The 25,553-nt window shown below is 50.6% G+C and overlaps 1 protein-coding gene across 2 annotated transcripts in view; it reads left to right on the top strand.

The window, feature by feature from the left end:
• TDRD9 (tudor domain containing 9) overlaps window positions 1-24,999 on the top strand; it is a 92,866-nt gene extending 67,867 nt beyond the window's left edge. For both annotated transcript variants that reach the window (XM_074326815.1, XM_074326814.1), the window contains exons 24-36: window positions 1,583-1,756; window positions 4,194-4,305; window positions 5,134-5,346; window positions 7,801-7,890; window positions 8,395-8,655; window positions 9,309-9,464; window positions 10,094-10,164; window positions 11,841-11,950; window positions 12,475-12,571; window positions 17,737-17,875; window positions 21,373-21,491; window positions 22,730-22,802; window positions 24,280-24,999. In XM_074326815.1, the coding sequence (XP_074182916.1) occupies window positions 1,583-1,756; window positions 4,194-4,305; window positions 5,134-5,346; window positions 7,801-7,890; window positions 8,395-8,655; window positions 9,309-9,464; window positions 10,094-10,164; window positions 11,841-11,950; window positions 12,475-12,571; window positions 17,737-17,875; window positions 21,373-21,491; window positions 22,730-22,802; window positions 24,280-24,381 (1,717 nt within the window). In that variant the 3' untranslated portion in view covers window positions 24,382-24,999. The remainder of the gene's footprint in view (window positions 1-1,582; window positions 1,757-4,193; window positions 4,306-5,133; window positions 5,347-7,800; window positions 7,891-8,394; window positions 8,656-9,308; window positions 9,465-10,093; window positions 10,165-11,840; window positions 11,951-12,474; window positions 12,572-17,736; window positions 17,876-21,372; window positions 21,492-22,729; window positions 22,803-24,279) is intronic.
• Window positions 25,000-25,553: the final 554 nt, after the last annotated feature.

Here is a 25,553-nt window from a genome sequence, read left to right as displayed (position 1 = left end):
CCTGCTTTAGTGCAAAACCAGTGAGGTGCCAAGGGCATGTGAGCACAGGTGGCCCCCCGGAGCCTTCAGCTCAGCGGGAGGGATGGAGAGGAAAATGCACCTGTGGTCAGAGGAAGACACTGAGACTCAGAGCACGTCAGTGCCTGCCGCTCCCTTGGGGCTGCTCAGGTGTCTGAGGTGGGCCCTGGGGCGAGGAGGCCTGGGGCCCTTGGAGCAGGATGGGGTGGTGGCCAGGGCGCCCAGTGTGAGCCCACTGTGACTTTGGAGAAGGTAGGGAGGTTAGGTGCTATGTTTGTGGCTGATGGACGAGTGTGAACGTGAGCAGATGGTGTCTGGAGACGAGTGTTCTGATCTGAACTGTGTTTCATGGAACTTAATGAGTGAATGATGGAGCGGAAAGCATGGGTGTTTGCAGACCAAACCAAGGGCCAAGGAGACGCAAACCGGCGGGCTGATGTTTGAGGTGCAGAGGAGATGGAGGGCTGCGGGAAGACCCTGGGGTCTGGCTGGTGCTTGCTTGTGTGTGTGGGGGTCTTCCCACTGGGGTACAGATGGGGCGGCCAGGAGCAGAGGCCAGGCAGGAAGGGAGTGGGCAGGCAATGTCACAGATGTAGACACTCTGGGAGTGTAGGAGCTTGGAAATGTGCTCTAAAGTTTGAAAGGAATTGTTTCTAAAGACAGACTTAGGAGCCCTGTAGGGAAAGATGACAGATGGGGTGAGTGAGTCGGCCTAGGAAAGTGCGCAGGCTCAGTCACTGGTGCCTGTTTGCCAGGCGTCACTTAAGGGGGGTTAAGGGGCCCCGGGCAGGCAGTAGGGGAGGACAGAGCAGCTGGGAAGCGGGGAGAGGGGTGCGGGTACATGGCTGAACGGGCGCTCACTCTGAGTTGGGGGGTTGCTAATTCCGTACCACCCTGACCTCCCGTGGGCTCAGGATCCTCCCAGGGCACTCAGATTCGCACATTTCCGGCAGTGGTTGTGGCCTGTAATGTTGTGGCCCTGGGGCATTTTGACATTGAGATACAAACAAATGTAAACTTGAAGTTGCTGTCTGTCTAGCACCCTTACTGCAGCTGGATCCCCCCAGCTCCCCCCGGGAAAGGGGTAGGAGAGGTGCGGTGAGGTGGGGCCTCATCAGCATCCTGGTAAAGGAACTGGGTATTTCTGGAGCGGGAGCACCAAGTCACTGAGCTACTATGTGTGGTTTTCTCTTATCTGTACTTCATTTCACATAAAATAGAAAAAACCCCAAACCTGTCATTCTGTTCTAATTGCAAGAATTAAAATTTCTTAACTGAAAATTCCATTTGAACTCATAATATATATTCTGCATAATACATAGGATGACACTTGGTTTTAGTTTAATGATATGTCATTATAATTTTTATTTCTCATAAGTGAGAAATTTTTCCTTTTATAAATACTTCTCAACTAATTATGGAATGAAGAGCTACTGACTGGTATTTTGAGGAGAGGTGTAAATGAATATTCCTGTCTAATCTTGCAAGAAATTAATGTGCACTTAGTTCTTTTTTTTTCAGATGCTTGAAAAATTTGTTGTTTTTATTTACATTTGCGGAGCAGAGCCTTTGTGGAGTTTTCACGTAATCCAACAGAGAGATTTAAAACGCTTCCTGCCGTGTACATGGCTATTAAGATGTCTCAGCTCAAAGTTTCCCTTGAACTCAACGTTCATTCTGCAGAGGAGATAGAAGGGAAGGTGCAGGGAACAGCTGTTTCAAAGCTCAGGAATACCAGGTACTTGCAGAGGGAGGCGGGCAAGACTGCCCACCTGCTTTCACATGTTCTTACACGGTCAAACCGCCGGTTAACCGCTGAAGCTCACAGGAAAGCATGCTGTGTGCCCAAGGAGTGCTGCCTTCGGATCCTGGTTTCCGCATCCCTGGTTATGTGTCCTTGGGCATGTGACTTGACCTCTCTGAACCCTAGTGCTTTTCATTTTCACCTGTCCCTCCCCTACTCCCCCCCCACCCCCACCCCCGCCTCCCGCCTGCAGTTTCACTGAAAATACATCACTATATAAGTATGGCACATAGAGTGAAGGTTTGACTTACAGGTGTTGTGAGGTGATTGCCACAGTAGGTTCAGTTAACATCCATCTTCTCAAATAGATACAATAAAAAGAAAAGGAAGACATTTTTTCTTTGTGATAAAAACTCCTGGGGTTACTCTCTTAACAGCTTTCTGTGCACCGGACAGCAGTGAGCTGTGGTCAGTGTACTGTGCATTTAAATGACATCCCCAGGACTTAACATATCTCGTAACTGGACATTTGTATCTTTCAACCAAACTTCCTCCATTTTCCCTTCCCCCACCCTCCGCCACTGGTAACCACAAGTCTGATCTCTTTTTCTGTGAGTTTGGTTTTGTTTTCAATTTCACACATAATTGAGATCATATGGCATTTGTCTTTGTCTCTCTGACTTACTTCACTCAGCATAATGTCCTCAAGATCCATCCACATTGTTGCAAATGCTAGGATTTCCTTATTTCTCATTCCACTGTAGAAACGTACCACAGTTTCCTTATCCATTCTTCCATCGATGGACACTCAGAGCTTAGGTTGTTCCCAGACCTTGACTGTTGTAAATAGGCTGTTGTGAACATGGGGATGGCAGGTACTGTTTCAAGTTAGTGCTTTCATTTCCTTTGGGTAAGTACCCAGAAATGGGATCGCTGGGTCCTGAGGTAGCTCTAGTTCTATTTTTTTGGATCCTGCATACCATTTCCCATAGTGGCTGCACCAGTTTACATCCCCACATCTTGTCGATGGCAGCCATTCTGACGGGTGTAGGGCGACATCTCACTGTGGGTCGGACTTGCATTTCCCTGATGACTAGTGACGTTGAGCATCTTTTCATAGGTCTGTGTGTCCTCTCTGGAGAGATGTTACCCAGGTGCTCTGCTCATTTTTTGATTGGGTTTTTGCTTTCATTGCTGTCAAGTTGCATCTGTGTGTGCCTGTCCTGCGAGGCTGTTCAGAGGGTTGTGTGGACTCAGTTTCAATGATAGGGATTGGACCTCATGTTGGCTTCCTTTTGTCCTTCTCGGGGAAAGTTGTTTATTTTCGCTTTTGAAGCAAAGTGAGACGTTCTCTTCTCAGGAGAGCAGACAGTGGGAGAAAATGGAGACGCTGAGAGTGCCCAGTTGCTGCCAGCACAAGCCCCCCCTTCCCTGTTGAGCGGGGCCTTGTCTGGCGCCCTGTTTGCTGGAGGAGGGTTGGGCTGCGTGGGGCTGGTCGGCCCTGAGTCCTGGCCCTCGCCACCTGGCAGCTACCATGGAACTCATGGATTGTCTTCTCTTGGCCCTGGTTAAATCCCCTTCAGCATTTGTATCAGATTACTCTGCCTTTGGTCGTATTCTCAGAGCACCGCATGGAGGAATTCCCCTTTGTCATTCTTATTTGTCATTGTTTTAATTCCCTGAGGAGCTTGACAGGAATTTGAGGAAATGGTGAGGGCAGTGAAGTTCTCCCAGCGTGGGCTGTTTGATTCTGAGAGTTGGGGAGCATGGTGGGTTCAGTGCTGACACAGACAAGACCCGTCCTGCAGGGCGGCTTCGCTGGGTCACTCTTACTAAGTAAATGGGTCTGAAAATTGGGAAGAGAGTTGGTTGGACCAGGATCTCTCCTATAATTCTTCCTCTTCATTTAGAATAAAAGGATTAGGAAGGGAAAATTTTGTTTATATCAAATTTGTAGTTTATATCCTCGAACTTTAGCACTTACTGGCTCATTGCTTTAAAGGATGAATGTTCTTTCTTGGGTTTATTAGAAAGCATGTATGTGTTTTCTGACAACATGGAACCAGGCATGGATTTTTGTCACAGGCACTCACCTCTGAAACCACAAGTTAGAGAACATTGACGTCCTAGATTTAGCATTTATACCGTTGAAAGTAGAGGTTCTGTAAGAGTCTTGACCTTTTGAATATATTCTTGGAGGGTCGTGTGTATGTTGGGGTACGCACCCCTCCAGGGCAGCTCAGAGAGCCATCAGAAACTCAAGTTAGAGCTGAGATCAAATTGTCATCTCTGGCCTAGTCAGGTGCTTTATTATAAAATGTTCTTTTCTTGGGAAGGCAGTGGCCTAGTTCAGGCAGTAACTTCACATATGCAGACGTGTTTTCTTTGTAACACTTGACTTTTGTTGTCTTTTTAAAATCATGTAAAACAGGGTGAATGTGGACTTCCAGAAGCAGACAGTGGACCCCGTGGGGGTGTCGTTTAACACGTTCCACAGCACCCAGGTGGTTTCGGAGCTCCTCCTAACGATCGATGTTACAGAGGTGAGGATCATTGGGGTGCTTCCTCTCCCCAATCTCACGTTGTCACAGGGTGTACATGGCCCAATGCACGAGAACTCACAGCTGTGCGCCTTAGCCATCTAGTAAGAGCCGAAGGTACTGCCCTTGATAAAGTGAAGTGTGGCTGGAGCACAGAAGGAAACAAATAGTCATTCTAGAGTCAGTTTCATTTTAAAATGTTAGGTGTGTTTACGATGCTGGAAATCAGTTTGGCCACAAAATACATGTAAAAGTGGTAATTGGCATAAGGATACACGCCTGTGCGATTCAGTTTACATCCCCAAACCTAGCTTCAGCCCAGCATTCTCTCGGGTGTAAACAATAACATCTCAGTTGAAATCCACTCATGCTTCCTGGTAAACCTAGACCTCCTGGGTGACATCCCGTGGGATCCTGGACATGGGTCCTTGGGTCTGATGGCTGCTGTGTGTGGGGCTGCTCGGCGGGGCCCTCTTAGATGGCACACCCACCCTCCCGTTCCCGCACTTGGCTCTGTAGGGGGGCTGGGGGGAAGGGCGGCTCGTCGCCACGTGATGGGAGTTGAAGCAGCCCTGGCCTCACAGGCCCTCAGAGCGCCCGTGCTGCATGTGGTGTGCCAGTGAGTCCCACACTGCCCACAGGGGCGTGGCACACACCTGGCCTCACCTTATCTCCTAAGCTCCTGTGGAAAGCCTGTATAGTACATGGTACCAAGGAGTCCGTTGGTGACACGTGGCAGGTGCGGTATGGGGGCCCTGTGGTCTGAGTCCCGTTTTTCTTTGCCGAACCCCTTCCCAGACCGCATCTCTGCTCTTCTTCCTCCTGCCTTAGGTGGTTGAAGTGGGGCACTTCTGGGGCTACAGGATTGACGGAAGGAACTCCGAGGTCCTGAAGAAGCTCACGGCCGAGATAAGCCGCCTGCAGCTGGTGCCCTTGTCCGCTCACCCACACCCAGACTTGGTCTGCCTGGCTCCTTTCGCTGCTTTTGGTCAACATAGCTACTTTAGAGCTCAAATCCTTTACGTTTCTGGGAATTCTGCTGAGGTACGTTTTTCTGTAACATCACTCAGGGAAATGAGACAAACTTATAACAGTTTATAGGCAATCTTCTCTCATTTTAAGTGGAAATTAAATATAAAATAACCACAGTTAGAAAAGTAGTCTGGTCAAAAAGTTCTTCCCATACCTATATGGTCATTTAATCTATGACAAAGGAGCCAAGAACATACAGTCTCTTCAATAAATGATGCTGGGAAAACTGGACAGATACGTGCAAAACAGGACCACTTTCTTACATCATATACAAGAATAAACTCAAAATGGATTAAAGACTTAAATGTAAGACCCGAAACCATAAAACTCCTAGAAGAAAACATAGGCAGTAAATTCTGATATTGCTCTTAGGAATATTTTGTCTGATTTAGCTCCTCAGGCAAGGGAAACAAAAGAAAAAATAAATGGGACTGCATTACTGCATTAAAGTAAAAAGTTTTTTTTTTTTTTTAAAGATTTTATTGGGGAAAGGGAACAGGACTTTATTGGGGAACAGTGTGTACTTCCAGGCCTTTTTTCCAAGTCAAGTTGTTGTCCTTTCAATCAATTGTGGAGGGTGCCGTTCAGCTTCAAGTTGTTGTCCTTTCAGTCTTAGTTGTGGAGGGCGCAGCTCAGCTCCAGGTCCCATTGCCGTTGCTAGTTGCAGGGGGCACAGCCCTCCATCCCTTGCAGGAGTCAAACCGGCAACCTTGTGGTTGAGAGGACGCGCTCCAACCAACTGAGCCATCCGGGAGCTCAGCGGCAGCTCAGCTCAAGGTGCCGTGTTCAATTTTAGTTGCAGGGGGCGGAGCCCACCATCCCTTGTGGGACTCGAGGAGTTGAACTGGCAACCTTGTGGTTGAGAGCCCACTGGCCCATGTGGGAATTGAACCGGCAGCCTTCGGAGTTAGGAGCACGGAGCTCTAACCGCCTGAGCCACCGGGCCGGCCCAAATTAAAAAGTTTTTGAGAGGCAAAGGAAACCATTACAAAATGAAAAGACAGCCTGCTGAATGGGAGAAGATATTCACCAATGATACATGTGATAAGGGGTTAATATCCAAAATCTATAAAAAACTCATACAACTCAACACCAAAAAAACTAACAATCCAATTAAAAACTGGGCAGAGGATCTGAATAGGTATTTCTCCAAAGAGGACACAGATGGCCAACAGACATATGAAAAGATGCTCAACGTCACTAATCATCAGAGAAATGCAAATTAAAACCACAATGACGTATCACCTCACTCCTGTCAGAATAACTATCATCAATAAATCAACCAATAACAAGTTCTGGCGAGGAGGTGGAGAAAAGGGACCCCTCGTGTACTGTTCGTGGGATTGCAAATTGGTGCAGCCACTATGGAAAACAGTATGGAGGTTCCTCAAAAAATTAAAAACAGAATTACCTTATGACCCAGTGATTCCACTTCTGGGTATTTATCTGAAGAAATCCAAAACACTAATTCAAAAAGATATGTGCAACCCCATGTTCATGGCAGCATTGTTTACAGTGGCCCAGATGTGGAGGCAGCCTAAGTGCCCATCAATAGATGATGGATAAAGAAGAGTGTACATATGTACAATGGAATATTACTCAGCCATAAAAAAGAGTGTAATCTTACCATGTGTGACAACATGGATGGATCTGGAGGGTATTATGCTGAGTGAAGTAGGTCAGACAGAGAAAAACAAATACCATATGATCTTCCTTATATGTGGAATCTAAAGAACAGAATAAACGAGCAAACAAAATGGAAACAAAGTCGTAGATACAGAGAACAAACTGATGGTTGCCAGATGGGAGGGGAGTTGGGGGGCAGGGTGAAAAAGGTGAAGAGATTAAGAAGCACAAATTGCTAGTTACGTAATAGTCATGGGACGTAAAGTACCGCATAGGGAACATAGTCAGTAATATGGTGATAATTATGCGTGGTGCCAGGTGGGTACTAGACTAGTCAGGGGGATCACTGCATAAATTATATAAATGTCTAACCACGGTGCTGCACACCTGAAATTAACATAAAATATTGAATGTGAACTATAAGTGGTAAATTTAAAAGGGGGAAGGTGAAAGGTAAGAAGAGGTTTAAATTTTCAGTTATACAATAAAACAAGTCATGGGGATGTAGACTACAGCACGGGTAATAGCGTCAATAATACTGTGACAGCTGGGACGGTGTCAGATGGCTGCTGGACTTACCACGGTGATCACTTCTTTAGGTGTATAAATGTTGAATAACTATGGTGTTCCCCTGAAACTAATATAATATTGTATGTTAGCTGTATTTCACTTATAATGTTTTTAAAGGAAAAAGAGTTCTTTCACTCGGTGACATGTGGAGTGAAGCTCAGGACTCGGAGTGCTGCGATTATGGGGCCCGAGGAAGGGATAGCGCTGCGTGTCGGGCAGCACGCGCTGGGCGCCGTGCCCACTGGTGACGTGCCCTTTCTTTGTCTCTAGGTGTTTTTTGTAGACTATGGTAACAGATGTCACGTAGATCTGGGTCTTCTAATGGAGATTCCCTGTCAGTTTCTCGAACTTCCATTTCAGGTACAGTAGACGGTCCTGCAGGGTGACTGCTGAGAGCTAGAAGGGTTCTGGAGGCCAGCTGGGCGTCCAGACCCAGAGCGGGAAGGGACATCACACTAGCCGACTTTGGTTTCTGCTGTTTTCCAAATCTATATTGCCATAGATCGTTTTGCCAACATTGTTTTTGGAGTGAGCTGAAATATATTGAGGGTTTCACACTTAGCCAAAAAGTAGTTTTAATTTAGTAGTATTTTCTAAGGTTTCTGGTTATGCGAAAGCGACAGAATAGGTGTCTGGAGACATACTCCCTGTTCTCTTCCGTCCACACGGAGACAGTTACTCTAAACTTGCTGTTGAAAAGCAGAAGCCAGTGTCCATGCCTGTGAAACCCTCACTCGGCCCACAATCATTTTCGGTGGGGTCATGAGAACACAGGTGGGCACAGGGACAGGACCCTGCTCGGCGGGATTGGGGGTGAGCACTTCACTCATTGTGAGCTGGCTCACCTTGCACTTCTGTCCACAGGCGCTGGAATTCAAGATTTGCAGAATGCGCCCGTCCGCCCGGTCCCTGGTGTGTGGCGAGCGCTGGAGTGGCGGGGCCAGTCGGCGGTTTGCCGGCCTGCTGCGTGGCTGCGCGCTGCTCGTGAAGGTCTTCTCCGTCGTGCACAGCGTCCTGCATGTGGACGTGTACCGGTACGCCGGCCTCCAGGGCCTTGTCCACGTCAGGGACGTCCTCATCCACGAGGGCTACGCCGAGCTCGCCGATGAGTGCTACGAGTCCAAGGTGCGTATGTCCTTGTGGGGAGCCATGTGGCCCTGCGCCCGTGTGCACCAGGGGGGGATCGAGGCTGAACAGCTGGAGAGATCGGTGCCCACATATTGAGATCGGTGGGGCCGTTGTCAGTGTCTTCTAAATTTCTTTGAGACTAAAATATGGCAGCTGGTTTCCTGTCATGAAGCTGTTTTTGTTTCCTTCTTGGAATGGCAAGTCGATGTGAAAAATATTCTCTATGTTGGGAGTTTTTAAAAATGGATTACAAGATTTATCTCCCAAATGAAAGTAATTAATAAATATTTGTTTCAAGTATTTCAAACATTTCCAAACGTCTTTGAACTGTTACTTTCAAACTTGGTTCTGAAGCTATTTTTCTTGGTCCGAACGTTTCAGAGATGCCACTTTTGAGGCTACTGTTGAAGGCCATTGATTTTCCTCCTGTAATTTCTGCAGTGGAGGCTAATGAATTGAGCCATTAATGAGTCCTGTCTTGTGTCGTTTGAATTTAAAATGTCCTTGATAACATTGTCTGCCGACACGCAGTGGCCTAGAGATCAGCTAAGACTAAAGGTCATGCCTATGAACCACTTGGATTAGTTGGGAATGAAGGGCCTTTTGTGCCGTTTTCTTTCAACAAAACAAACTTTTCTTATTTTGTTCAGCAAAGCCATGAAGTTCTCAAGGGTCTCTTTTCCAAATCAGTAGAAAACATGACAGACGTGTCTGTGTTGTCCCCCGGGAAGGATGATGAGAAGCACCTGACCCAAGTTTTGTTGGACAGCTTCTCTTCCAAGAAACTTGGGGCCCCAAATTGCAAGGTAATCAAACCCAGCAGCCGCTCCGCCCACACCGCATGCGGAGGGCCGCTGGCTCAGCTGGCTCATCTTTCCTGGTTTTTAGTGTTACGACTTTTCTCACCATGGAGCTTAGATTAAGAAGAGAATAACCTGGGGTTTGGTGGAGAGAAATACTCGGACTAGTCCTTGTTTTCTAAACCAGCCTTTGCAAAGGTGACCTGTGCTTGTTTCTCAGAGGGGAGGAAGGTGTGGCTTCCTCCTGCTGGGGGAGGGCAGCTCTAGGGTGCCCCTCCCTGCCCGGGATGCTGCTGTTCCCACGCAGCAGCTGTGTGGCCTGGCGCCAGCCCGTCCCGCAGCTGCTCTGCTGCCGTGGAAAGAGGAACACTGACTAAAGTGGCTGCAATGCGTCCTGTTTGTCCAAGGCTTTGTTAAGTGTATGGTGAGGGATGTTAGTGAGACCAGTGGAGGAATCGGCTGCATCCCAGGAAAACACCTTCTTTACGGCACTTTCCCCCCCACTGAATCTTGAAGACGTTACAACTAAAAAGTAGCAGTTTTCTTTTTCAAAATAGGAGCTTTTGGATTTTTAAAATGTATGTAAACTGATAGTTTGCTTCTTGGTAACGTTTTTGTGTATTTTGTATGTGTAGGCCGTTCTGCATGGGCCTTTCAACCCTTATGAACTGAAGTGTCACAGTCTGACCAGAGTATCCAAGTTCAGGTAAGATTCACTCAAACTTCCCAGGAAGTTCTTCTCTTTGCTCCTGTGTTTCCAGACTCGTCAGAAACGAATCTTTGTATCTAAGCTGTGGGAATGCATGACCTTCTCTTACCCCTTCTAACTGCTCTCTTTCCCTGTTTCCCCGAAAATAAGACCTAGCCGGACAATCAGCTCTAATGCGTCTTCTGGAGCAAACATTAATGTAAGACTGGGTCTTAGGTTATATAAGACCTGGTCTTAAATAAGACCGGGTCTTTCCGTTAATGTTTGCTCCAAAAGACGCATTACTGCTGATTGTCCGGCTAGGTCTTATTTTTGGGGAAACATGGTAGCTCCAAATCTGAGGTGCTAAGCTCTGTCATATGAAAGCCATTCTGTGTAAGACGTTTTTGAGTGTCTTGCATCAAAGACTTCGGTTTTTTTTTCTGTTCTTATTACAATTGTTATTCATTCAGCAATTCTGCTGTGTTCTGGGAGCTGTGTACAGTTTGGGGGGGATCAACAGTGAACAAAATAACAGTCAGTGTCCTCCCAAAAATTATGGGTCCAGTGGGGGGGGTATGTAAGAAAAAAGTGGTAATTACAGGGTAGGTTGACGAGGGTCTGGATGGGGCCACAGAGCATTATGAAAGCATCTTGGACGGCCCATGACCACTTCTGGAGATTTTCCAGGGGCATCCAAAGCATGAAGGGCGCAGATCACTTGCCGCGGTGTGTGCTGTGTGTGTCTGTGTGTGTGTGTGTGTGTGTGTGTGTGTGTGTGTGTGTTGGGGGTGCAGGCAGGCGGGACGAGACTTTCATGGAGAGTCTGTACTTCTGAGTAAGTGGCGTGGGACTAGAGAATCGGGTGGGTGCAGGGGGGCCGGCAGGGCCCGTGGCAGTGGGGGTGGCAGTGGGGAGGCCTTATTGGGTACGTTTTGCAATGATGGCGGGGCTGCGAGGTGGCCCCTGGCTCTCGGTGTGGTTCTGGACCGGCAGCATGGGCGTCCCTGGGAGCTTGTTAGACATGCAGAGCCCGCAGCTCCCTGCCTTTTCACAAGGTCTCCAGGCGCTCTGCGGGCCCCAGCGTGACGAATGCATTGCATTTGCAGTGCAAGGGCCTAAGGAAGGCGCGCTGTGTAATCCAGGGCCCAGGGCAGAGGTGCCGAGACAGGAGACAGGACAGAGGACGGGCTGCCCAGACTTTGGGTGTGGGATCCGCAGGCAGGGCTTCATCAGCGTCAGAGGCTGGGAAGAGGAAGAGCAGAGGGTGGCGCCTGGTGCCCTGTGGGGGCCGGGCTGTGGCCGGAGGGTGGACGCGCCACGCCGCGCACATAGGGTGTGAAGGACGGTGGGGGGGCCACGTGAGGGCCTCAGCGCGCTCTTTGGTAGCCTGTCTGGGATGGAGGCCACAGCCGCTACAGGTTGGGAGCACAGGACAGTCTGGGGTAGAGGCAGAGACTCGGGCGTAGTCAGCGTGTGGACCACGGAGTGGTCGGGCCACGTGGGAGAGGCGGGGTGACCAGCGTGAAGTGGCAGCGGTCCAGGAGGAAAGGAGGCGCAGAGGACGTTGGACGTTCACTGTCCCCCTCGGTTACTGTGTCGTGTGTGTGACCGTGCTGTGAAACGTATCAGTCACGGGTGGGCACCGTGCATGGCTGGGCAGTGGGTCAGCAGCCTCTTGGACTCCCTTTCAGAAGTGTCTGGATCGAGAAGGAGAGCATCAACTCTGTCATTGTCAGTGACAGCCCCGAGGACCTCCATCAGAGGATGCTGGTGGCAGCCGCCCTGTCCGTCAACGCCACTGGTGAGTGCGGGACTCTGCGTTCGTCCGTCCTTCGCTCTTCTCTCCTTTCCCTGACTTTGGCAGCAGGGGACGTTTGTCCTCTCACTAGTGAACACATTTATGCATTGGAGCTGTCGCTTTCAGCTATTTTCTACATGGTTGGCTGATGCGAGTTTAAGGAGGGGAGCGTGATCTCCTTTCCCTTTATACAAGGAGGCGGAAATTGAGTCCTTGATCATCAGTCAGTCCACGCTGCTTGGCCACAAAGGAGAGCAAATCCGGGCTCATGGCCCTGGACAAACCCGATGCTCTGATAAGGAGACGAGGAGGGAAGGAGGCCAAGCCCAAGGGTCGCAAGACGGGAAGAGGTTTAAGTGCCTGATGAGGTCTGAGTGGGGACGGACACCATCACTGCGGGGTGTCTGTGGGGGCAGACTGCAGAAAGGGGCTGCCTGAGGGCGAGGAGGAGTTTGCCTGAAGCAGTGACGTCCTGCGCGGTGTGACTTACACGGCTGACAATGCCTCTCGTCTCGCGTGTCTGGCAGGGTCTACGATGTTGCTGAGAGAGACCACGCTGATGCCGCATGTCCCCGGCCTCCCGGCCCTCCTGAGCATGCTGTTTGCCCCGGTGATGGAGTTGAGGTACGTGAGGCCTAAGGCCCGCCAGCAGGCTGCTGTCAGATGAGACCCGGGTGGGGAAGCGGCCCCGCCCCGCCCCCCGGGGCCATCACCCACTGGCTGCTTGCTGACCCCCCAGTGCTTCGGTGATTCGGGAGGTCTTGGTGACCATGAGGCCTCCACACACGGGTGCATTTTAGAAAGAAGCTCCTGGAGCTCGTACTAGTGTCCCTGGGTGCTTGAGTCACACGGGGCCGGAGACGTGAAGAGTGGCCCTGGGAATGAGGCTCAGATACGGTGATGGACATCCTGTTGTCAGTGGGCGGTGACGGTGCGTCCAAGTTTCCTAGCAACCAGCTGTCAGCAGGAAACCTTGTGAGCCGCACGTAGGATGGTAACCATGAGTAAGAGGACGGAGCGCCCAGCCTTGTCGCACTCTCGGTGCCAAGCTGTGCCAGCACTTCTCCTGGACACTGGGCTGGGGAGCAGCTGCTTCGCACAGTAGGACCATGGGGCACTGACTGTGTGCAGGTGAAGCACCAGTGGGCTTTGGTGGGGGCGGGGGGGCTAGCAACAAAGTCAGCTTTGGTTCCGAGGAGCCTCCATTTTCGTCAGCAAGATGGAAATGGCTGTGACAGACACTGAGGGGGGGTCCCCTGCACTTGAATCGTGGGGCAGAGAATCACCTTTTTCTTTTGACCCTCTTTTCTCATGGATGGGCGGGGACCAGGGTGTCTGTTAGGCCTACTGGGCGCTTTGGTTAAGCTAGCGGGAAGGACCCTGTGTGTCCCCAATCCTTCCTCATTAAGCCTGTTCAGACTCTGCTGTGCAATCTCAAATACGGAGTACTTTTTTGTTTTGTTTTGTTTTGTTTTGTTTTCAAAATAATTGTGTATTTTTTCACTAAAAGTATGCTACTTAGAAAAATCTGAATGGGTAAAAGTTAACATCATTTTTAAACATTCAGTGTATTTATTTTCAGTGTTCTTATATGTATGTTTTGTTTGTAGATTTTTGTCATACTAAATCCTTTCCCACAAGTTAAACATTTTCATAGTATTATGACATCTTTGTAAATGTCCATTTTAGTAATTGCATTGTGTACTGCTGAGCAGACATACAATGGCTTTTCTAAACTTCCCTATTTTATTCACATATGCATTTGTTTCTGGCCTGCTCGTGTCCCAAAAGGATTTAATATGCCTTTAAATGTCGGAATTTGGCTTTGCTCTAATTTTGCAATAATGATGTGATAAATATTTCCATGAGTAAATGTATCTTCTGGGTCCTCACAGGGGAGACACACGTGTGGAAACAATACTCTACCCATGGTTATCTGACGAGAAAGGATCGTACCGAGCTGAAGCGGGGATCTGACTTGGTGAATCACACACGCACGTGCACACACACACACACACACACACACACACACATAGACACAGGCCGTGCACATGCCAGCTCACACATGTACACAGACATGCGTGCTCTCTGCATGCGAACAGCACAGACAAGGGCACACACACACATAAATTCCTCTCTAATTGCTTTTCACACTCTTCTTGCCTCTAGACCAAGCTTCTGTCTTTTAAGTATAAGCTTTTTGAGGATACAAGTAATACAGTGTATTTTTAAATCTCCAAAATGCAAGTGGTTATGTTGTGGACACTCAAGAAATACTGAAATAATTGGTACTTAAAACACCATCTTTCTAGAAAAAAACTAAGGTTAATAGGAAGAGGTTCCACGTGAACAGGACCTGGTGCTTTGTTAAGCTGGCACCTAACGTTCCCTTTGGTGAGATGAGCCCGAATGGGGCAATCTGACCACAGCGGTGAGATGAGCTGTCTGAATCCTTAGGCTCAGCTCGGTGATCCCCAGGAAGGGGACCGGCGCCTGGTGGCTCTTCATCAGAAGTCTGCTCTGGTCGTGGTGTGAGGTGGTTCTTAATTCATTGAGTCAGTAGCAACCATTTCTGAGAAACTTTGGAAGATGAAAGAGGTGTTTGATCTGGGCGAGCACCTTTCTTTCACCCCAGACGCTCAGTGTCCTGGGGCCTGCCGCTGGCTTGGCTGTGCTCCCGGGGAGGGGTCGTCCCCGTGGCGTGTCCCAAACAGTGGAGCAGTCAGGGCATGAGCAGGTGGGACCTACTGGGGCTTCTCCCCTGGATGGGTGAGGGGCTCAGAGCCGCGGAGCCTGGCACCCCAGGAGAATCGGAGAGAATCTGAGAACGGGGTGTTGGGCGTGGGGCTGTGATGCTGCCCTTCCCTCCGCTCCGTGGTTCTGGAGCTGGGAGATGCCCGTGGCTCGGGGCGGGGAGGTAAGCCACGTCACAGCAGTACTGCTAGCAGCACACGCAAGGGGGTGGATCTCAGCCGCAAAAAGGCCGACCAGGTAAAGTGTCCACAATTAAGTGAGAGTGGATTGGCCGGGGACGTCCACTTCTACTGTTTGTTTCTGTTGCTATGGCTGCATAACACTTACCCACAGACAGCCCGTTTTTATTCTGTGGGTGACGATTCAGACCGGTCCATGAGGGACAGCTTGTCTCTGCCCCGTGGCATCTGGGTCTTCGTGTGGAAGACTTGAAGGCTGAAGGCTGATCTGGCTGGAGGCTGGGTCCTGGGGCGGGGTGCCCAGGGGGGCAGTGTCCTGCGAGAACCCCCTGGAATGTGCGTCACCTTTTATAACCAGTCTCACTAGTCGTGCATCGTGAGGCCTGCCATGCTCACAGTCCCTGCTGGACTCGAGGTGCAGGATCATAGACCCCAGTTCTCACTGGCAGGTGGCAGCCTCCTGCTGTCAGAAGAGCGTGTTGGGTGGGAGCTACTGCTGCTGCCACCTTTGGAGGCTGCGACCTGCCCGCTCTGTGTGCTAAGACACTGTTTGAATCGTTTGCAGTGTATTCATGGACTGGTTTTGCAATTTAGAAAAGTCTTCATCTGTACCCCGTATTTTTTAAAAGCCTTAGAAAATAGGGGAATAAAACAAAGGTGCCTTTTAAGTGTGGGAAGTGTGAGGTGACGAGAGTGTTAAGAAAGGGACTCGTCTAGCGGGAAGGCAGACTGTGGTGGCGCTCGGGCCGTGCCATGTGCTCCTGGCCTTGGGCAGGATCTCCAGCTGCTGAGGTCCCATCTGTGCAGAAGGGCCGTGGTCATCACATGGGATGTGGAGGTATCCGTGAGGGCTACGCTCCGTGTGCGTGAAGCGGGGTCCCTGGCAGAGGTTCCCTGCTCTAAGGGGTGAGGCCTGTACCAGCACTCTGGCTGCACAGCCAGCGGGGTGGAGAGTCAGCTGCTCACAGAGGATGGGAAGTAGAATAACAGACTCTGACAGTGGCTGCTGCTCAGTGCTGCTCAGGTGAGGGCACTGCTCCCGATAGAGCAATTAACAGCCTCCTTCTGGAAGCTCCGGGTCAACATCTAACTTTTGAGGAAATGGATTTCCTTAACGTGGCTCCTACAGGGAGTTCTCACCTGTTAGCCGGGAATAGTTGGTCCTCGCCTGCTAGCCCTTCCAAACCCAGCATAGTCAGCTCATGCCAGCATCAGCTCCTGAGTAAGTTGTTTCAGGTGAACTTTGCCCACAGCGTGCCCTTGCGGGGCTCTGTGGCATGTGCTTCCTATTGTCCCTGTCATAATTTCCGCAGTTTTCAACTGGGGGGTGAAATAAACATTACAGAGGAAGTAAGGATATTCCTGTGGTCTTAGTCAGCACTTAGGATCCCTGGAAAAGAACTGAACCCCATGCTTCAGTCTCCTCTGTCGAGTTAAGGTTTAGAGCAGGTGGGCAAAGGCTCGGTGCCTGAGCCCAGGCAGCTCCAGACTGGTTTTTTAGGATGGTGCCTGTGGGCAAGCCAGTGCTATCCCACGTGGGCAGTAGGTTACGTCTCCTAGCAACTGTAGTGGGTGGAGGTCATGTGATGTGTCAGTGATGTTGGTGACGTTATCAGAGGTAACTCGGTGATCCCTGGTTATCACTGCTGTTTTTGGAAAGGTTTTATATAACATGAAATAATCATATTCTATTAAAATAATGTAGGGGAGTGTACTATTTGAAGAAACATTTTGGTGACTGTTTTGTAAAGGAAATACTCAGAATTTATAAGTCTGAATTCTGGGTGTCTCTGTTTTGAGTTTACGTGAAGTGGGATTCTTTTTCATTTTCATTAAAGTGAAAAAGAATGTGTATTTCTGTGTGTTAAGTGTATCTTCAGGACTAAGAATAGAACTGCTTTTGCCTAGATTATTTCATCAAAACTTTATTGATCTAGATGATGGGAAACTGTCTGAGTTGATTAAGAGTCAAAGAAAATTGGAATATTTTCAAATGTATTCAAACTAATGTGTTACTATAATATTTTATAACTGTGAGCTGTGGCACTGGCATTTAAGTTCATTCCTGAACACAAGAAGGAGCCTGGCAGGCCAAAGGGCTCTGGGGGTGTGGCGGTCCCCGCTGGAGGGGTTCATAGGGAAGCCAGAGAAGCTGGAGCCTGGCGGGGGAGGGGAAATGACGTGCAGGAGCTCAGCAGAAACTGGACTGTACCATGGCTTGTAGGTCCTGGTGTTCAAAATACAAGAAGGAAGCCCCAGAGCAAGGAAGTGAGACGTCTGCTGGGTGGAAATGGATGGAAGAAGCAGGAGCAGATGTGGGGAGTTGGTCACAAAGTGATGGCACCAGTCTAGGTGTGAAGCAGCACTGGCCTGGACCACGCTGGTGGCAGTACACATGGAGAGGACAGCAGATTGAGAACTCTGGGATGTCACGCTTTGTTTAGAAGTGGGGACGGTTGGTTTAGGACGGGAAGGTGGACCAGACATCTTGTACTAAGTGCTAGACTTCTTTTCCAAGTCAGAAATATGCGTGTAACCTTTTCTCCAGAAATCTCACTAAGAATTAACCCATGGAATGATTCAAAAAGGGGACAAAACTGTATGTGATAGAAATATTCCTTATGTTGTCTTTTCTGTTGCAGTGAGAATTAGAACTCTAACTAATGGGTTAATTTAAAAGATTTAACTTACAACTATATATAGTTTATTCTTTCTGGTATAAAAACTGGCAGAGGAAATGCAGAAATGAAATTAGTTCCTTACTAGGTTGGCAGAACTTTTTCGGTCAGGTCCTTTAACACTAAAACCGTGGCTTGCCAATTTTGGAATACTAACTCTTCTCCAAACTTCTCATAGGGTTGATGGGGATGGAAAGTGCTACACTGGAGTCCTCTGTGGCCTGGGGTGCAGCCCAACCACGGGGGCCCCCATCCTGCCAGAGCATGACATCGAGCTAGCATTTGACGTCCAGTTCAGCGTGGAGGACATCGTAGAGGTAAGGCCGCCCGTTCGCCTGGTTTGCTAGCTCTGCTCGGTGCCCGTTTAACAGTGAGCATGGGGTCTGACACAGTGCGTGAAACACAGACATGCGCTCCGGCCTGGAGATGCTCCTGTCCCTCAGGTGCCCATTACTGCCCTCTTCCTGACCGAGATGGTGCTTTGGCTCGGGAGGCTTTTCTGGGCGATGGATCGAGCCCCAGGGCGGAAGGGCTGCTGTGAACCGCCCCCGCGCCACGCCTAGCTGACCAGCTGGCCTGATGTGGTGGGAAGTGAGGACAGCGAGGCTCGGCCCGCTGCATCCTCTCCTGGCACAGGTTGGCTCGCAGAGCTGACAGGTGTGCAGCCATGACCTCTGCACTGTCTGGGGGGTGACATGGATGTGAAGGTGAAGCACTCAGGTGGGTGGAGCACTTGACACAGCAATGCTCCAGCTTTGGAGTGTAATGTGAAATTTGGGCTTGTATTCTGTGTGCTTTTGTTTCCATGTCTCATTGTTCTAATAACTCCATTGAGTTGCATTTTACAAAGTGAGGGGAACGCTGGTCCTGAGCAGGTAGTCTGAGCACTCGGACTCCTTTCTGTCCCCGAGCCCCACGCTGCAGGTGAGGTGGGCAGAGCCGCAGAGAAGGCAGTGGGAGGAAGGCTGAGGTCCCGACTCCCAGAGCCCTGCTGGTGAGGTCCTCGGCATGGGTCTTTTCTCATCAAGGGACTTCTAGAATATTCCTTAGGTCACAGATCTAACTGGAAAATGTAGACGTAAATATAGGAGAAAATCTACACAACCTTGGATTTGGCAAGGAAGTTGTAGACGCAGCACCAAGAGCATGATCTGTGGGGAAATGGTGAGTTGGACTTTATCAGAATTAAAATCTTGCTCAGCAAAAGACCCTTCAAGAGGACGAGAAAGAAACCACACACCAGGAGACCACAATCTATAAAGAACTTTTAAAACCAGTAATAAAGCCAGCAACTAAATTCAAAGATGGATGGCAGTGAGAAAATGAAAGGTGCTCAGCGTCCTGGGTCATCAGGAAATTGTCAGTGAAACCGCAGCGACAGCACTCAGACCGGTGAGAATGGCTGAAGTCTAAGGCCTGGCAGGAACAGTGCCCGGGGGCATGGGCAGGAGGTCTGCTCATTGTTGTCGGTGGGTGCGGAATGGAACGACTTAAAAAGACAAGGTTCTTCAAAGTTAGACACCCACCTGCCACGAGACACCGCCATCCCACCTCGAAGCACTTATCCAGGCTGTTTGGGAACTGCCCTCCTGTAGAACTCGAATGTTGGCAGTGCACAGTCGCTCACCGCTGGGTGCAGTCTGGAAGGTGTCAGCAGGGCAGTGGACAGCACGCTGGGGCCGGCTGCTCGCTCGGCGGGGTCTGCTTCAGCAAGAGGGGATGGCTCTCAGGTGCTCACGTGTCACCACGCCTTGTGTGGTTCTGTCCACATGACATCTGGCACAGGCTCAGCTCCAGGGTGAGAACACAGATGAGTGGACCAGGGTGCAGGACAGGCCTGCGAAGGGCACCCAGGGCAGCAGGCCAGGAGCTGCTCAGCCTGCTGCTGGGCGCGGACGCACGAGTGTGCTTGTCAGACCCCCCACGGTCCCTCGTGAGACTGGGACTCGTGTGCTCACACACACACACACACACACACACGTACACTTACCCAGCCTCACTTACACATCCCATATGCACACCCACACACACATGCACATACTTACACCCACACTCACATGCACATCCTCACACACACTTACCCACACACATAAACCCACACCCCCACAAATACTCGTACACAGACACCCACACACACTCGTATGTATACACCTCCACTGACACACACACACCAGATAGGACACCGGGGAGTTTTGCATGAAGGGGGAGGAAAAGGCGCTTTGGAAACTGGTTCTGACTGGAAACAGTGAGGCTGCCGACAAAAGCGTCACAGAGCAGTGGTCTGCTTGGCGAAGCTGCTGCTCGTGGACGACAAGTTAACTCTGAGGCCGCTCTCCGTGCGCCTGTGGTTGAAGAAGCATGTGGGTGTGGGACCAGGTGTCATTGGACGGGGCTGCAGCACCGCTGGAAGGCCCCCAGGGGTGCGGTCAGCCCGAGGCCCAGGCAGTACTAAGTCAGCACCGCGCAGAGCGGTCTGGGGTGTGCACCCTGATACCTCAAGCCATGGACAGACCCAGGCCCCGATTGTGGTTTCCGATAGGGCTTTCCAGCCAAAGGAACCAGGGTTCCTGGGGTTAATGGCTGGTTCTAGGGCTGGGCAAGGAGAACACAGGATGAGCCCGGAGCATCCCTAGTGCCAGAAAGTAAGGAAGTGGCAAAAAGGGGCGGGTCACAAGGACTCGGGAGCTAATCCGAAAGAGCAGGGGCAACACAGATAATTAGTATTAGGTTGTAATTCAGAGTGTGAAGTAAGTATCCGTGTGTCCATTGGCTATAAGTGAACAGACGGGAAGAGGAGAGAACTCTCAGGGACAGAAGAATCCCCCGCAGATCCTGCCCCCGGAAGTGGAGCTGAGCTGCCCTCCCCCACACAGTGCCTGGAGGGCTGACTAGACTTAGTGCCGTCCTCAGACAGTAGAGTGGGGAAGGGAAGAGAGGCGTTAGAGTGGGCAAGTTGCAGACCCACTCAGCGAGGTGCTCAAGGCCAATGTCATGGTCACGGCACACACATCCTGAGACAATAAGAGAAGGGCACCCCAGCTCTGTGGGATTTCCCCAACACACATCACCCCAATCTGATCATGAGAAAAACGGCACAAACCCAAATGGGGGCCTCCCACAAAATACCTGACCACAGCTCAGAACTGCTAAGGTCTTGAAAAACAGGAAAAGCCTAAGAAGCTGCCCCAGAGCAGAGGAGACTGGGGAGACATGAGTACAGGGCAGTGTGGGCCCTGCATCGGCTCCTGGGCTGGTCCATCCAGGTCAGGTCGGCCTGGAGTTCAGTTCTAGTAACGCACCAAAGCCGGAGCCCGTCCTGACAGGTGCGCTGAGGAGACGCGAGGGCTGGCACAGGCTGGGCTCCGGCGTGCTTAGCTGTCAGCTGCTCAAAATGGGAAGCTAGTTTAGGAACCGCCACAAAAGCTGGTAGCACACAGGGCGTGTTGTGCCTCCTTAGGCTCCGTACACACATTACAGACGAGTGACGGATGTGCATGATGCACGTGAACTTTAGCTGTGTGATGCCAGGAGTTAAACGATGGTAAATTTTAAGATGGAAGTTTGAAAAGTGTGCTTACATTGAAAAGTCAGAACCGTTCTTGCTGGTTTTTAATTTCTTCTTTTGTCATTGCTCCTTAAATTATGGTGGTAGTTACTGATGTTCTTCGTGTTGTTTTATTTAGTATTTGCTCGGAAAGCACGTTGATGAGAGTCATAGAATTTGGGCTCTGAGCGTTTCTGAATCACCTAAGTGTGGGATGACACTCAGTCGCTGTGGACTCATAGGAGTACTTATGTTGCCATTTACTTACAGATCAATATTCTCAGGGCTGCCATTAACAAGCTGGTGTGTGATGGACCAAACAGGTCGAAGTGTCTCGGGCCAGAGCGAATCGCGCAGTTACAGGACAGTGCACGTCAGAAGCTTTTAGGGTGAGTCACATGATGACATGGCAGCTTCCCTCCCCGTCAGCTTTCCTAGCTGTCTGGACGTGAACGCTGGAGTTGTTCAGGAGAGGTCACAGCCTGGTCCTCTGCAGTGAGAGTCCAGTGCCAGCCGTAGGCCCGACTCCCTGGCCAGCAGCCCCCTCGTCCTGTGCGTCGGTCACGACCCAGGCACAAAGCAGAGGACAGTATAGTAAGGGACCCTTTCAGACCAACGGGCAGGGTGGAGGGAAGCCACAGCCGGGGGTGTTAGCAGCGGTGCCTTGGGGGCCTGGAGGCTGAGGCTGTGTGGGGAGACCCTCCATGGAGTGTCCCCGGGGAATGGGGTCTAGGGATATGCACCCTGACCTCCCCTTCCTTCAGCGCCGTCTGAACTGTCCCGCACTGGCCAAACCCAGTGGCACTGCAGCCTGGCCGGCTTGGAGGAGGCTGGGAGCAGGCAGTGGGTCGCAGAGAAGCAGCAGCTTCCAACACATCCAGTCCTGCCTTCCCACCTCACACAGCTCTCCCAGGCTGCTGGCAAGTCCTTTCTGGCCCGAGAGAGCGTCTGTGCTGCTGGGGTTGACTTGTGGCATCTGATAGGATGGTGGCTTTCCGCCACTTCCCATCTATGTCTCGAGTGGACTTCGCTTAGCTGTACAAGCACTTTAAAAGGTGTGAAATACACACAGCTATCTTAGCAGTTGTGAGAAAGGCTAATTTTAGTTTTCTGTCCTCACTTTTTTCCATAAAATATTGTTACACAGACTTTGTGTTGAAGTTGCTCCTACATCAAGTGCACACAGGTCATGTCAGTGCATTTGCACAAAGTGAACATAACGTGCTTGAGCGACCGGCACTGGTCAGAATCCATGTGGTGAAACATTAAATGCGCTTGAGCTGACGATGTCCCCATTTCCCGTGGCTGCTTCCAAGCAGGGGGCGCACAGCCTCTGCCCAGGAGTGGGGCGGCCCCCATGGTTGTGGAGGGACAAGGGACTGGGTGGTCTTATAGCTGCTTCAGCCCCTTGTCTGTTCTGCTGTGACTGTTCAATGGGCTCGGGGTTTCTCTGGTCATGACCATAAACTTGACCTTTTGAAACTTGTTGTGGTTATAATTCTGTTATACTTGGTTACAATTATGAGGGAAAGTACGGAGGATGTAGATCTTTTTAGAAAGATTACAGTAGTGTTTTCAGTTACTAATGTATCACTAAGATGACTTAATTCTCGTATTTAAATTTTAGTTTGTTCTGTCGGGTGAAACCAAGAGAGAGAGCTGTTCCTAAGTGGCACGAAAAGCCATACGAGTGGAATCAGGTGAGTGAGAAATGGGGCACAGGGGGGGCAGCCTGCCGCCAGGATCGATGGAAACAGGCTCCTTGAGGGACCCAGGGCTCGCACAGCGGCATGGAGGGGCCGAGAGCGGAGTCTGGAGGCGGGGGTGGCTCTCTGGTTACTGGGGTATGTCACAGTCCAGACAGGCGGTGTCCAGACAGCACTGTGGAATACCTTGGTGAAGAGTCAGACCCAGGCTGCTTATCCTGTGATTTCGGTAAAACAGGAATGTCTGCAGCAGCTTTTAGGGTACACTGGCATTGTCCTTGTCTGCTCGGGCTATCACAGCAGTATTCCGTCACCTGGGTGGCTTACACAGCAGACGTTTATTTTCTCTCAGTTTGAGAGGCTGGAAGTTGATGAGGGGCCCACACAGCGGGCTTCTGCTGAGGACTTCTTCCTGGCTTTGTACATGGCCACCTTCTCGCTGTGTCCCCCCAGGGTCTGGTCTCTTCTTCACTAGGGGCACTAACCCCATTGGGGGCCCCACCCTCATGACCGGGTCTACCCGCATCCCTCCCAAAGGCCCTGCCTCTTAAGCACCTCCCTGTGGCTCACAGCTTCAGCATATGGACCAGGGGACACAATTCAGACCACAGCAGCCATGCAGTAGGTCACGTCCCATTTGGGGCACCTTGACCTTTACAATCTGCACAGTTTAGGAAATGGAATAAAATGATTTCAGGGGAAAGAACCCAGGGAGGAATTTAACCTTGAATGCTAGAGCCAGGGCCGTCTTTATAAACAAACCAGTTCGGGGGTGGCCGGTTAGCTCAGTTGGTTAGAGCGTGGTGCTAATAACACCAAGGTTGCCGGATCAATCCCCGCATGGGCCACTGTGAGCTGCGCCCTCCTTAAACAAACAAACAGAACAAACAAAGCAAAAAAACCCAGCTGGGGCGGAAGTTCATCCTTTCTCTGGCAGTTTAAGAGAGAGACTGTCCCAGACGTGGCATCGTCCCACCTGAGTCTGAGTCTAGAGGCTGCTCCACACACTCCCTGACTGGCCTCGTCTCCAGAGCCCTCAGGAACAGTTCATCCTGCACAGAACTCTGCTGGGGTGACTGGAGGGCAGTTGCCCCCACCCTCGGGCCCGCAGACTGGCCGTGCATTGGAAGCCAATAACAGGACTCACTTTGAAAGCAGATTTCGTTTTGAGGCTGATGAGCTTTGGAGAGGTTGCAGGCTTTGAAGCAACCACATAGGAGGGAGCATGTGGGGCTCTCTGCGTAAAGGTCCGTGCTATGCAAGATGACCTTAAAGGTGAATTATCAGGATATAGACTTGCATGTTATGGATAGAGAAGCATTCTATAAATACCCTTTGAAAACTAGAATGCTTTCTGCTACCATCCATGTCTGTGTGTCCGTGTGTATGATTTTACTTATTCCCATTATTTGCTTTACGTCCAGCAAAGTCCCACTGCCGAGCCTGACTGGCCTTTTGTCTGCCCTGTCAGGTTGATCCGAAGCTGGTCATGGAACAGGCGGACCCCAAGGGCAGCAGAGGGAGGAACACCTTCCTCTACCAGCTCCACAAGCTCATCGTCCTCAGTTCCTAGGTGTCGGGCAGGTGCGCCCACCGACTCCTGGAGGCGCCCCCCCCCCCCTGGATACCAGCTCCTTCTGCAGACCCACCGTCCTGTACCCCAGCACCCAAACAAGTGGGGCTTCCACCTGCTACCTTTCTCTTTGGTGGTGGCCGGAGAGCACTATTTCTTTTCCTGTGGGAAGGTTGGAAAGCCCCGTCTTTTCCAGAAACAGAAAACCACTGTGTTAAACGCTTGGGGGAAAATGGTTCCTAAAGAAGACTGCGTTTGAAAAGAGAGCCGTGTTTTGCTTTAAATTCACTCAGGTAAATCTCAGCGTCTACTCTTGCACGGAAAGTTCCAGAATGTGCTTGTATGTTCTGTTTTGTTACAGTGATTTAAACCTGGGCCATAGGAGAAACCAGGACTCCCACATTACCACAGGCAAAAGCTGTGTCCTTTTTCAAAACCATGTGGAACTTTCTAAGTTGTTTTCCATGAGGGAAAATATCTAATTTTGGTAAAACTAACTTCAGTTTTGTATATTTTAGATTTTTACTTAAGTTACAATTTTTAGTTCACAGTTTGGAAATCAGAGAGATTGCCCGGTAATGAGTATATTTCTTAAGACAATAAAAGCATTAGACTGCATTTCTGTTTCTAACAGTGTCTGGTCGGGAGACTGAAATGTATTTCGTCCTAAGAAACCCAAATGAAGGAACACAGACCTGTTATTACCAGCCGCTCCCATTGGTCAGGGCTGCTGAAAACCGCCTGGGACGGTGCACTGAGTGCCCGCAGGCGGCCAGGTGACGGCGCGGGCGGCCAGGTGACGGCGTGGGGCCCGAGCCCGAGGGTCACAGTTCCCTGGCGAGGAAATAGGACAAGTGCACATATTGGGTCACAGTGTGGGGACGTGCCCAGGTGCTTGTGTGGAGGTCTTGGGACCCGCCACATCTGGGGGGCTTCTGTAACCGGGCCCCAGCTGGCGGCTGGGCAGCACTCAGGAAGCCCTCAGGATGCCAAGCGTGCCAGGCAGCACTGTGTGTCTGTCACGGTGTCGCCGTCAAGACCTTCTGGGACAGCTCTGAGCTGAGCGCCAGCATTCCCGTCGGGGGTGCTGGGGAGTGGGCATCCCAAGCTTGGCAGGAGGAGCTGCTACCAGGGTGGCAGCAGCAGCAGCAGCCAGAGCTGTGTCTGGCGTC

The sequence above is a fragment of the Rhinolophus sinicus genome, linkage group LG03 (assembly GCF_036562045.2).
Source record: "Rhinolophus sinicus isolate RSC01 linkage group LG03, ASM3656204v1, whole genome shotgun sequence".
NCBI lineage: Eukaryota > Metazoa > Chordata > Mammalia > Chiroptera > Rhinolophidae > Rhinolophus > Rhinolophus sinicus.
The sequence above is the reverse complement of the archived record's forward strand: the minus strand, read 5'-3'. Positions and strand labels throughout refer to the sequence as shown.